Here is a 12,069-nt window from a genome sequence, read left to right on the forward strand (position 1 = left end):
ATATGGACACACAATAATATAATTCACACATGTTTAATACACACATGAAATAGGACAGATGTAAACACCCACCTATTTATTATTATTACTATGACTGTTTGCTTTAGCTTACATGGAGTGCCAAATTAGGCAGGGTTTGTCATTTTAGGACTGTTCCATTGGCCTGATTTGAAACAGTGTTTCAACCCAGGTCTGGTTGGATTATCATTGAAGTCAATCAAATGTACAACCTACCAGGAGTGTGAATAAAGGAAGTGGTTCCGATGAGGTCGTGGACCCGTTTGATTGATTTGACCATCAAAATGTCTATATATATGTCAAACATGATGATGTCATCTGGCACAGCTTTGGCACACAGTTTATGTCACAATAGCTCACTCTTAACAACACCGCGGCCAGTCCCGGCGACAGTAACCCCCACGCTTGTTGTAAAAAAAGTACTCCTGAATATATAAATAAACATTTTATTCCATTTTTTAATGAAAAATAATTCTGTATATTTTCAACCAATTATTGAGCCCCTGGCGTCAACGTCATCAATTGTAACCTGACACCTAGGCCGTGGGTGGCTTTTGAAAAACACTGCATCGGGGTTTACACGAACAGTCAATTTGAAGAGGCTACAACACACAGGCAGATCTCTGATTAAGGAAAACTTCGTGTATATAAGGTTCTCACAGTGGAGTTGGCTAGCTAGCAGCTGGAAACAAGTCGACTTGAAGTGGTTATTAATGTTAAACCCTTAGCTAGCTAATTTATCTCCGGGCCGTTAGCTCACGTAAACATAATTCCAAAGGCACCATCAGTAAAGAGTGTTGTGTCAACGTATTTTGCCATAACGGATAACGTTAGTAGTGACTCTGTTGATGCTAGTTAACGTTAGCCCATAGACAAATAACTGAGTCTGGTACCTCGGATAGTAAAGAAAGGTAGCTAGTTACCTAATCATTTCTTAACTAGAGTTGTGTTGTGGAGCTAGCGAGTTCATTTACGTGGCTTGTTGTGGAGCTGGTTATTCATTTCAAAACTACTAACGGGGGCTTGTTGTGCCAGCTAACGACGTTAGTTAGCCCTGGATACGTCGACTGTCCACCCTTTGCAGTTTAAACCACTGACGACATGGGTCTTATATTTGCCAAACTGTGGAGTTTCTTTTGCAATCAAGGTGAGTACTTAGCTACCAGCTAACATTTTTAGCTTGCTAGTAGCTAACTAGTACGTTAGCTAGTACACACACAATAATATGGGGCCTTCAGTAACGTTGGTTAGTTAGCTAACGTTTTTGGTTGCCAGGTGTTCTTCGACCCGATGGGTAGCTAACGTTAACGTTGTTCCTTGACAGTGGCTCCATGTAAAACAACACACAGTAGTGGTCTAGTTAGTTAGCTAACTATTTATATATTGTAGCTCAATGTTAGGGAGTTACCGTCGGCAACATAATCTAATGGTGGTAGAGGTTTACAGAATCAGCCAGCTAAGGATACTGTTAGATGTAACGTTAACACTCAAATAGCCGCATGTTTGAGAGGAATAATATGCACTCTGGTCCAATTTCGGACTTGCTGTTTAGGCTACTGTTTCTGTTGACTTTGAGAAATGGACACAAGGGACAACTTTTGAAGGATGTGGAAGTCGGTTTGGAGTTTTATAGGGCTAAATGGATAACAAAGACTTGTTGTAATGGCCCTTTCCTGTCTTTTCAATCATGCAGAGAAAGAACATGTCAATATAATGGAATTGGGCAGAGCCTTTAAAAACATTTTTTTAACTAGGCAAGTCATTTAAGAACAAATGTTTATTTACAATGACGGCCTAGGAACAGTGGGTTAACTGCCTTATTTAGAGGCAGAACGACAGATTTATACCGTGTCAGCTCGGGGATTCGATCTAGCAACCTTTCAGTTACTGGCTGAATGCTCTAACCTCTAGGTTACCTCCCGCCCCTTTAAACCTGGTCCCATATCTGTTTGTGCTCTTTCCAACTCCATTTCTCATTGTCAAGCCAAACATGACAATGAGGGACAAGGAGTTGGCATGATGATAGCACAAAGACTGGCCTCATGCTAGCCTGGTCCCAGATCTGTATACCAATGGAGGTCATCTATAGTAGAACAACTCTCATACTACTGTCCTGCAATGTTGGGCCATAAGGTAATCCTGTGGAATTGTGTATCCCATTGGCCTAATCCCTCAGTGAGACAGAAGAGGACCAGTGAATTGCTAATCCCAGCCTCCAGTGTTTTAGACTAGAGGACTTTACAGGTCAAAAAAGTTATTCTGAAATGGATCCATGGCATTCCCACCTGACCCGATATGCATAAATTTAAAAAAATAGACCCGTTCCGAATGGACTCGAGGACAGTTGGACCTGTTACGAAAAGACCTGTGGAAAAAGACCCGTGCTCGTTCAGGTCAGAGAGTAGAAAGAGGTAGCGAGAGGACCCCAAGCTGGGCGCTGCCAGCGAAATCAATAAACGAGCGAGCTTGGCCAAATGATCCATAGTTACTTGTCCTTAAACTGAAAATATATATATTTGTTTCAATGTGTAGCATATTCAAAACTTTATAGCCTATTTGATTAGTTTCTACTTTCTGAAAACAATTGTCCTCCTCACGGTTCAGATGTAGGGGATTTGAGCGCTAAATGCATCAGTATGATATATAATTTTCTTAAGTATAAAGGCATAGGTGTCCATTTTATTTTTTAAATAAGTATAAAGGAAGAGCTATAAGAAATATAAAGTGTCGCTGGTGCGCACTGCTTTGCAGTTGTCCAACTGAATGTATCTTCCGCATTTAACCCAACCCCTTGGTTAAAAGCTCGGGGATTCGATCCTGCAACCGTCCGGTTACTGGCCCAACGCTCTAACCACTAGGCTACCTGGTGCACCATTAGCTAAGCCTAATAGCTAGCCATACCAAACCTTCACAGAAGTTAATTTTGATATTACCCTAATAAAGTTAAGTCAAGTCATTGTTTACAGGGAAAATACAAACAGGTTATTATATTGCAGCATTAAATGAAGTTTTGCATCTTGCCCTCTTTTAGTTTTTTCCTTTTCATGGTTTGAGTGTGAGTAGCCCTAGGCCTTCTGATAATTATATTATATTGCAGAAAACGTAACTCTAAATTTGGCCAAAGAAAATGGTTGAACAGAATGGAACAAAACACTTGTTGCATATTTAAAGAACTGGTTTAAACCTTGAACAGGCCTATATTACAGTAATTACCAACAAAGGTGAGTGCCTACTGTAGGCCTACCCAACAATTGACAGCAATAGGCTAATGCTCTTTTATAACAGGCCTACTTATAACCTAAATACAGAGCACAAAAGACAGAATTTAATTTGGGCAACAAAAAGATACAAAAAGATACATTACATTACATATTTAAAGAACCGGTTTATATTATTAAATAGGCTAATAATACTATACAAAAATAATGATAAAACAAATGATAATGGATACCAAAACAAATGGGTTAGAAAACTGCATCAAACCTGAATAGCGAGTTCCATTTGGCCGTGCCAACGTTCTTCTCATCTTTGTCCACTACAATATTAAAACTTGTCCCCGAGGACATTCCCCTTCCCGGCTTCTTTTTCACTGTTCTTTTTCCTTGAACTTTGTTTTATTTTAATGAAAAAGGCCTCCATCTTCGCAATCAGCAGTAGCCTAGGCCAATGCTCCTTTCTCGCTCTCTCTCAGCAGCAGGCGGACGTGAGGCGAGCAGCCGGAGTCACTTTCAGCTGGACAGAAGCTATACGTTTTTGAGTTGCAGTTGGCTGACACAGATAAAGCTTGTGCGGTTCTTATCTCACGCACATTAAATTTAATGTGGTCCAGATGACAAATCAATTTTAATTGCACAGATCTGTGGCAATTTATATCAGATCCGAGAGACAAGTCAGAATTTACAAGTCGGATCACGGAATTTCGGGGTCTTAGACCTCTACCAGTTTCACTCATTCCAACAGAGTTAATGGTAGTGAGATTACTACTAGGCTAGATGCTTGTGGAATGTGCATTCTGGACCACTTCCATCATGGTGTTAGTCATATTGAAAATGTTTGAATGGAAAAAAATAAAGTTCACACCAGTCCAATGAATGTGTTATTGGATATGGAGATGTTGGGTAGTGTTCTTTGCATGTAACAAAGTCTCAACTCCCTCCTCTGTGAGCTTTTTTGTCCGGGCCCACTCACAGCCACTCCAGGGTAGCTATCCTCTCAGGAAGCAATAGCTGTGGAACATCTGACGACATCATCTGTTGTGTGCCAAAGCCTGTCAAAGTCATCAGCCTTCTGACAGTACTACCTTCCTCCTTGTCGCCCGTGGGCTTCAAAGGTGAAGTCACCAATGGGGGATATTCTAACACAGACGTGCCAACTTTGATTCAGGCTTTGGTCTGCCAACCGCCTCTGTATGACAGTGGAGTGTTAAAGGCCCTAAAGCAACACAGAAGCTGAAGACCCTGTATGGTGATTTTGGGGGGTTGGCTACTTGCGCTTGTGTTAGGCCAGCTAAAGCTAGGAGCTAAGCTAAGAGATAATTTGCTTGAAGAGGTAGGGTAATTAGCTTTGAAAATGGCTCTGGGGTGAAGTTTCCCGTAGGTACAGATCTAGGATCAGCTTCCCCTCCCCTAATCTTAACCATTAGTGTGGCAAGAAGGTAGTGTATCTTGAAGGGAAACTGTAACCTGTGCACACTTTCTTTGTTGCAGAACACAAGGTGATTATTGTCGGGTTGGACAATGCTGGAAAGACCACCATACTGTACCAATTGTGAGTACTTAACCTTTATTTAACTAGGCAAGTCGGTTAAGAACAAATTCTTATTTACAATGACGGCCAAACCCAGAGCTGGACCAATTGTGCTCCGCCCTATGGGACTCCAAATTACATCTAGATGTGATACAGCCTGGATTAGAACCAGGGACTATAGTGACACTTCTTGCACTGAGATGCAGTGCCTTAGACCTCTGCGCCACTCGGGACTACTAAAGTTTCCCCCCCCCCCTTGTCTGCTGTCTCAATGTATCTTTAACTATAACTCAATAGTTTTTCAATGTGTAGGGGAAACTCCTGGCCATCCTAATAATGACTGTTGCTCTCTGAGGTAGATGACTGCAACGTTTTGTAACTTCCTCCTCAGTCTGATGAACGAGGTGGTCCATACCTCACCCACCATAGGGAGTAATGTGGAGGAGATAGTGGTGAAGAACACCCACTTCCTCATGTGGGACATCGGGGGACAGGAGTCTCTCCGCTCCTCCTGGAACACCTATTACTCCAACACAGAGGTGAGTTACACACACACCACCCCAACATACTCTACTCACCCAGTGGCCAGTGCTGTTTTACGTTTTAGTGGTAGCAGACAGATGGTGCGTAAGGTCCAGTGGTATGTGTTGTAAATAGTGGGGCTCCTAATCCCTAATAGATGCTGTCAGAGAGGGGAACAAAAGTATTGCCCAGCTGCCGTGTTTGTTCATAGCACAGACGGACCAAAGGGGCGTCCCCGGGTTCAAAGGTCACGCAGACAGAGGCCTGTCTGAAAGGCACGTTTTGCCTCAGCAGCTTATGGTAAGAGTGAGGGGAAGATGAGGGATGTGGCTCTTCATTGGAGCTCTGTTTTAAAACCCCCAGTAGGACTCGTCAAACCGTATCGCACACTCTTGCCTATTCTGTAACCTGACATCTGCTATGCTCTGTCCACATGCTCACTTCAGCACAAACACTGCATCCACATCTGCTATGCTCTCTGAACGATACACAATGAGTCATTAGCATGCTAGCCACCAGCCCCGGAGCAAGCCCAATTGTGAGGGTCTCCGCTCGGAAATATCCACCCACCGTGTTTCACTGTACCTGTTCTAAATGGCATCTGAAAAGATTAAGTGTCCTATTGCATCTATTGGCTTCTATTGAAGTCATGAGTTTGTTTCACCAGCCATCCGTGCTCTGTCTCTGTGACTTGTGTCTGTTGCTGTACTTGTCTTCCCAGTCGCACGTGGCCAATCTTTCCAAATCCGTCTCGTTTACTCGACGAGTCCGAGCATAGTTTCTTGCTGGTGACGAAACCCAATGGCCGTGTCCAAAATCTGTCTTGCCTTATTTAAACTGCATACTTTGTAATAATGTTACTGTAGTGAACAAATATAAACGCAACATACAACAATTGCTAAGATTTAATGAGTTTATAAGGAAGTCAGTAAATCAAAATAAATTGGGTCCTGTTGTATGGATTTCACATGAATGGGAATAAAGATATGCATCTGTTGGTCACAGATACCTTAAAAGAAAAAGGTAGGGCTGTGACTCAGAAAACCAGTCAGTATCTGGCCACCATTTGCCTCATGCAGCGCGACACATCTCCTTCGCATAGAGTTGATCAGGCTGTTGATTGTGGAATGTTGTCCCAGTCATCTTAAATGGATGTGTGAAGTTGCTGGATGTTGCTTGGAACTGGAACACGCTGTCATACATGTTGACCCAGAGCATCCCAAACATGCTCAATGTGTGACATGTCTGAGTTTACAGGCCATGGAAGAACTGGGACATTTTCAGCTTCCAGGAATTGTGTACAGATCCTTGTGACACGAAGCCGTGCATTATCATGCTGTAACATGGTGATTGAGACAGATGAATGGCACGACAATGCTTATGCTCGTCACGCTTATCACTCTGCATCGATAAAATGCAATTGTGTTCGTTGTCCGTAGCTTATGCCTGACAATAACATAACCCCATTTTTTTGGTAATTTTTATTAGGCTCCCCATTAGCTAACCCCATAACGCTAGCTAATCTTCCTGTGGTCCAAGACCAATTAATGAGACATTAAACAATTACAAATCAAGACTTCAAACATTTAACAAGTAGACAATACCGACAATTTAAAATACCTGACAGGAAACACTTAACATTCAGTTGATGCCTTCTATTTCCTGTCCAGTCATATGGTCTATCCCATTAGATGTTCTTGTGTAGTTGTGTGACACAACTGCACATTTTAGAGAGGCCTTTTATTGTCCCCAGCACAACGGGCACATGTGTAATGATCATGCTGTTTAATCAGCTTCTTGATATGCAAAATCTGTGGGCTCCTAAGTGGCACAGCGGTCTAAGACACTGCATCTCTGTGCAAGAGGTGTTACCACAGTCCCTGGTTCGAATCCAGGCTGTATCACATCCGGCCGTGATTGGGAGTTCCGTAGGGTGACACAATTGGCCCAGTTGTCTGGGTTTGACTGGGGTAGGCCGTCATTGTACATTTTGTTCTTAACTGCCTTGCCAAGTTAAATAAAAAAATCTGGCAGGTGGATTATCTTGGCAAAGGAGAAATGCTCACCATCAGGGATGTTAACCAATTTGTGCTCAATTTCTGGTGTCTTTTATTTCAGCTCATGAAACATGGGACCAACATTTGACCTTTATATTTTTGTTCAGTGTACATACTATTTAGAACGTATTGTTTAGTTAAAAAGTATGCAGTAAGCAACAAATTAACATAAATACTCATCTATACTGAGAATGTGTGATCTAATGCGTGATCGCGCTTGTTCCCTGCCATCTGATTTTTGTAGAGTACCCCTATTTTTATCAGCTGTTGTCAAACACAGGTGGGTGTGAAAAGACTATTCTCTTCCTCAAGGGTGCAACGAATTCTACTAGATGAAAAGCCGAAATGAGTATGACATCCTGGCATTTAAAGCATACATTTTTTTATCTAAGTATCCCATACTATCTATTTTCGCATACCTCAAAAGCCTACTATTTAGAACGCAAGTACGTGTATTCGGAAACATCTAATTTCCCCTTGCAGGGTTAATAAAGTGATTTCAGTTGTCATTTTCTATCTCCTGTAATTCCCAGTTTATCATCTTGGTGGTGGACAGCACAGACCGAGAGAGGCTGGTGATCTCTAAAGAGGAGCTCTACAAGATGTTGGCTCATGAGGTTCGTATATTAACCCGCAGTACTCTGACCTTCATTCACACGCATGCTGGCACAGAAAACTGGGGGAAACCACACAGAACTAGTCTTATCTTATCTCTGTAATTGATATTTTTTTGCTAGCCTAAAAAAAACAAGGAGCTTGTCTCACAAGTCCACATGAATGATTCCTCGTTCCCTCCCTGTCACATTGTTCAGTGGAAGTTTCCGTTGTGCTTGGTTGCGTCCCAAATGGTGCCCTTTTCCCTATATAGAGCCATTAGGTTCTAGTCAAAATGCATGCACTAAAAAGGGAATAGAGTGCCAGTTGGGACGCATGTGTTGTAGTGGAAGTTGCATTGTTCTCTTTGCCCCTTTCTTCCCAGGACCTAAGAAAGGCAGCTTTGTTGATATTTGCCAACAAGCAGGATATGAAGGACTGCATGTCGGCGGCGGAAATCTCCAAATACCTCACCCTCAGCTCCATCAAAGACCACCCCTGGCACATCCAGTCGTGCTGTGCGCTCACAGGAGAAGGGTGAGAGGGGCCTTGGCATCACGCGGACACACACACAACCTTAACACTGTCCCATTCCTTTCTATAGCCTATGTGATTCGCCTCTTAACATTACTTCTTCTGAAACTTCAAAAGGGATCTGCAACTTAGATGGTTTGCCTTTTTTTCTTTTCAGCTTATGCCAGGGCCTGGAGTGGATGACCTCGAGGGCGGGGCTAAGATAGCCCCTTCTCCCTAGTTGGATGTTGAACTGACTGACTACCGTTCTCACCTATCTGGTGGCATCCCAGCCTCTCCCTATTGGCTTCTTAAAAACATAAACCCCCCCCAAAAAATTTGATTTTGAGCTTAAGGCTGCACGGGAAGCAAGTGTTGCGTCTCTCCCCGCTACATCAACTTGACCTTACGTGGGTTGTGTTCATTCGGCACCAAACAGAAGAAAACAAGCCAAAACAGGGAGGGACTTACAGAACTTGTCCAATTAGAAATGCTCCTTTCCATTGTCCTTTGCAAAACGTTTTGCTACGGTGTGCTGTAATGAATACCACACTATTATAAGGTCCTTGTTAACTGGACCCTCTTACTAAACCACATGGACTTTTTGCTACCTGGATGTGGTCAAGCTGATGGTAAACTGCAGTAGAACCACAGCCAGAAAGAACACTTCTCTAAGACTGGAATACTAAGTGTCCACTTGAAGCGATGGACACACCATCACCACTACATATCATGATTATATATCATAATGCCATATTAGGACCTGGATTAACATTTAGGTCTCTTAAATGTTCTGTGCGGACGTGTTTCTTCAATCATGTATTCATTTGTCTGTCTATTTTGATGCCTACTATACCAAACAGTGTCTACCTACTCACTTATGGTAGTCGGGTTAACTTACTTAGGTTAGGGAAAGGAAGGGGTTTTAATCATGGTGAATGGACACCGGGTAGTATCAGTAACACAATGGTATTCTATGTCGGTTACAGTAGTGGAAGTCTGTTACAATACATGTGTTTTGGTTTAGGCTTATGTGTGCAGGATGGCATATTCGAGACTTTTAACTACTTTTTGATGTATTTTTTTATTTCACGGTGAGTTGTCATCGGGGCTTATTGTACATGGTCTCCGTCTGTTTCATAAGCTATAAAGGTGGTGGTTGTTCTGAACTCACAAAAGGACTAGTTGGTACTGTAACCGTGGTTGAAGAAGTGAGTCTGGGGGCACGTCCAAAATGGCACACTATTCCCTATATAGTGCACTACTTTTAACCAGTGTCCAGAGGGTTCTGTTCAAAAGTAGTGCGCTATATAGGGAATAGGGTGCGGTTTGGGATGCATACTGGGTACAAGCCTCGTGATGCTTTGACTGGGAGCCACTGTATTATTATTGGGAATAGTCGTATAGCATTTGACTTCTCAAGCAAATGTCCCTGGGATCTGTTTTCCTTAGCACTCATTCACACCGGAAACAAATGGAGTGCTGAGCGATCTACCAAAATGTTTATTTTGTTTTTTAAACCGCTAATTGACCAATGTTGGTTCAATTATTTGAATTCCATGTAATTTGTCCCTGTGAGCTAAATGCCCACATTTCACAGTTTCTCCACAGATAAATAAGATCAAGCCCGATCTGTGCGATGTTGTATTTTCCAACAGGCCAATATTCAACATAGTTTAGTGCAGAAAACGTGATAATTAACTACAATGACCATTATCCATAATCCTACTTTTCCGGTCTGTTCCCTGACTCTACGGTCTGTTACTCCTGCTATGTTAGGTTAGTGTGGGGCAGACACTTAGACCGAGAAATGCATGATCAAGAGGGATAGAGAGCAGTTGCTTCGTGAGGTATCTCTACCTGAAAATACATGTATCTAAGTGATTGATAGTATGTCTTATTTACTTTGAAGAACTACTAAAATAGTGATTTTTGTCAGACAGCGTAGGCAGCAGCTCTATAGAGATGAGATGATTTGGAATGAAATAGTCATCAAATAAAACAAATGTAATATACACAATGAAATATTTTTAAGTAACAAAGTAAGTGATACGCAGTAAATGGGCAGTCACTACTATAATGGGAATTTTCATCATTGTTTTATGTTACAACATTTAACCCACAGTGCATTTAATGTTAAAATTGTATCAACCGAAAACCGTGATTTTTTTTATTTTTTTTTATCAAACCGAAACCGTACAGACCTCAAATGCACTAATCGCTCGACACTAGTGCCAACCAACCACTACAGTGGTAATATCAGTGTTCAAAGCTCAAGTTTCATAACAGTATTGTACACATGTTGATGCAGCATTTTGATTAGATTATTTTAGCATTTTGTGTATATACATCTCAAGTATATGATGAGATGTCGAACTGAGCAGGTCAGTAATTACACCAACAAATGTAGCTGCATCACCTTATTCTGACAGAAATTACTCCTTTAGAGTTAAAGTAGCTTGAGTGTCAGTCTGTTTGTGCTATGACGCCACCTCTTGTTTGGCTTGACAAGGACAGCAATGGAGTTTGCAAAAGCACTAACAGATCTGGGACCAAGCAAGCGTTAGATATATGGTAGTTTTTGTGCATTTTTGACTGCATTGTGTCGAACGCGCCATCCAGCCCCCATCAGCTTATGTTGCGTACCCTCAAAACGGCTAGCCTGATCCCAGATTGGTTTGGGTTTTAGCCAACTTCTCTAGTTAGAGAAATTGGCTGAAGCACACAGGTCTGGGACCAGGCTACTGACGGGCCTCAAAAGGAGTCAGGGCTAGGGCTTCTCCTGTGTCAAATGTGCCACATGTCAGACAGACAGGCATGTGAATGAATGGGATGTTGATGCTCTCCTTATGTCTGAATGTCTGTCTGCTTGCCCTGACAATATTTTATCCCTTGTTCCCTCTGTATCAAGATTCTCAGTGTCTAGGATCAGCCCCATTCCACAATCTTACTCATTGTGGATTGAAACACTAAATTGATCCTAAAATGGCACTCCTACTCTGAGAAGCTTGCTACATATGGCCTCTCACCACCTGGATTTGTTACTACATTGGCCTGATGGGTGAGTTCATTTTAAATAGCTAACAGATCTATGCACGTGTCATTTTGCAGGTGCATGAGTGTGTGTGGTGAAGTCAAGGAAACAACTTCAGTCTTTTCATTGGGACTAGATTCAGAGTAGCTCAGGGTCCGGTTTCCCCAAAGTATCCTAAGGCTACGTTCATCATTAGGACCTTCGTAGGAGCATTGTTAAATCTCTAAGCTGTTTCCCAAAACCACCGTTTAATAAAGTTGCTCTTAAACACTTATTTAACGACTACATCAGACCACTTGTAGAACAGCTAAGTACGTCATTAGATGCTTTTTTTTTGCCCTTCTGCGTGACTTTAAAAGATAAATACAGTATAGGCTACAGACCTAGTATACTGTATTTGAATATTTAGCTAATTGTAGACTAGCCTTCTGTCTAATATTTGCCAAATCTTGATTTAGTGCGTTATTATAGGGTAAACAGAATAAGCCGCCTCAATATTTGTAGCCATAGACAATAAATAACATATCTCTAGGAGCTGATCCGTCGTCAGTAATTCTAATGTTAAGATTGGAAAGGGAGAACGCT

At 42.0% G+C, this 12,069-nt stretch overlaps 1 protein-coding gene across 1 annotated transcript; it reads left to right on the plus strand.

The window, feature by feature from the left end:
• Positions 1 to 570: 570 nt before the first annotated feature.
• On the plus strand, positions 571 to 10,081 carry LOC139531994 (ADP-ribosylation factor-like protein 5B). The gene is made up of 6 exons (XM_071329075.1): positions 571 to 1,165; positions 4,725 to 4,785; positions 5,156 to 5,303; positions 7,877 to 7,960; positions 8,323 to 8,474; positions 8,629 to 10,081. Exons 1-6 carry the CDS (start codon positions 1,120 to 1,122, stop codon positions 8,675 to 8,677), a joined length of 540 nt encoding a protein of 179 aa, XP_071185176.1. The 5' UTR covers positions 571 to 1,119; the 3' UTR covers positions 8,678 to 10,081.
• Positions 10,082 to 12,069: the final 1,988 nt, after the last annotated feature.

The sequence above is a fragment of the Salvelinus alpinus genome, chromosome 10, assembly GCF_045679555.1.
Source record: "Salvelinus alpinus chromosome 10, SLU_Salpinus.1, whole genome shotgun sequence".
NCBI lineage: Eukaryota > Metazoa > Chordata > Actinopteri > Salmoniformes > Salmonidae > Salvelinus > Salvelinus alpinus.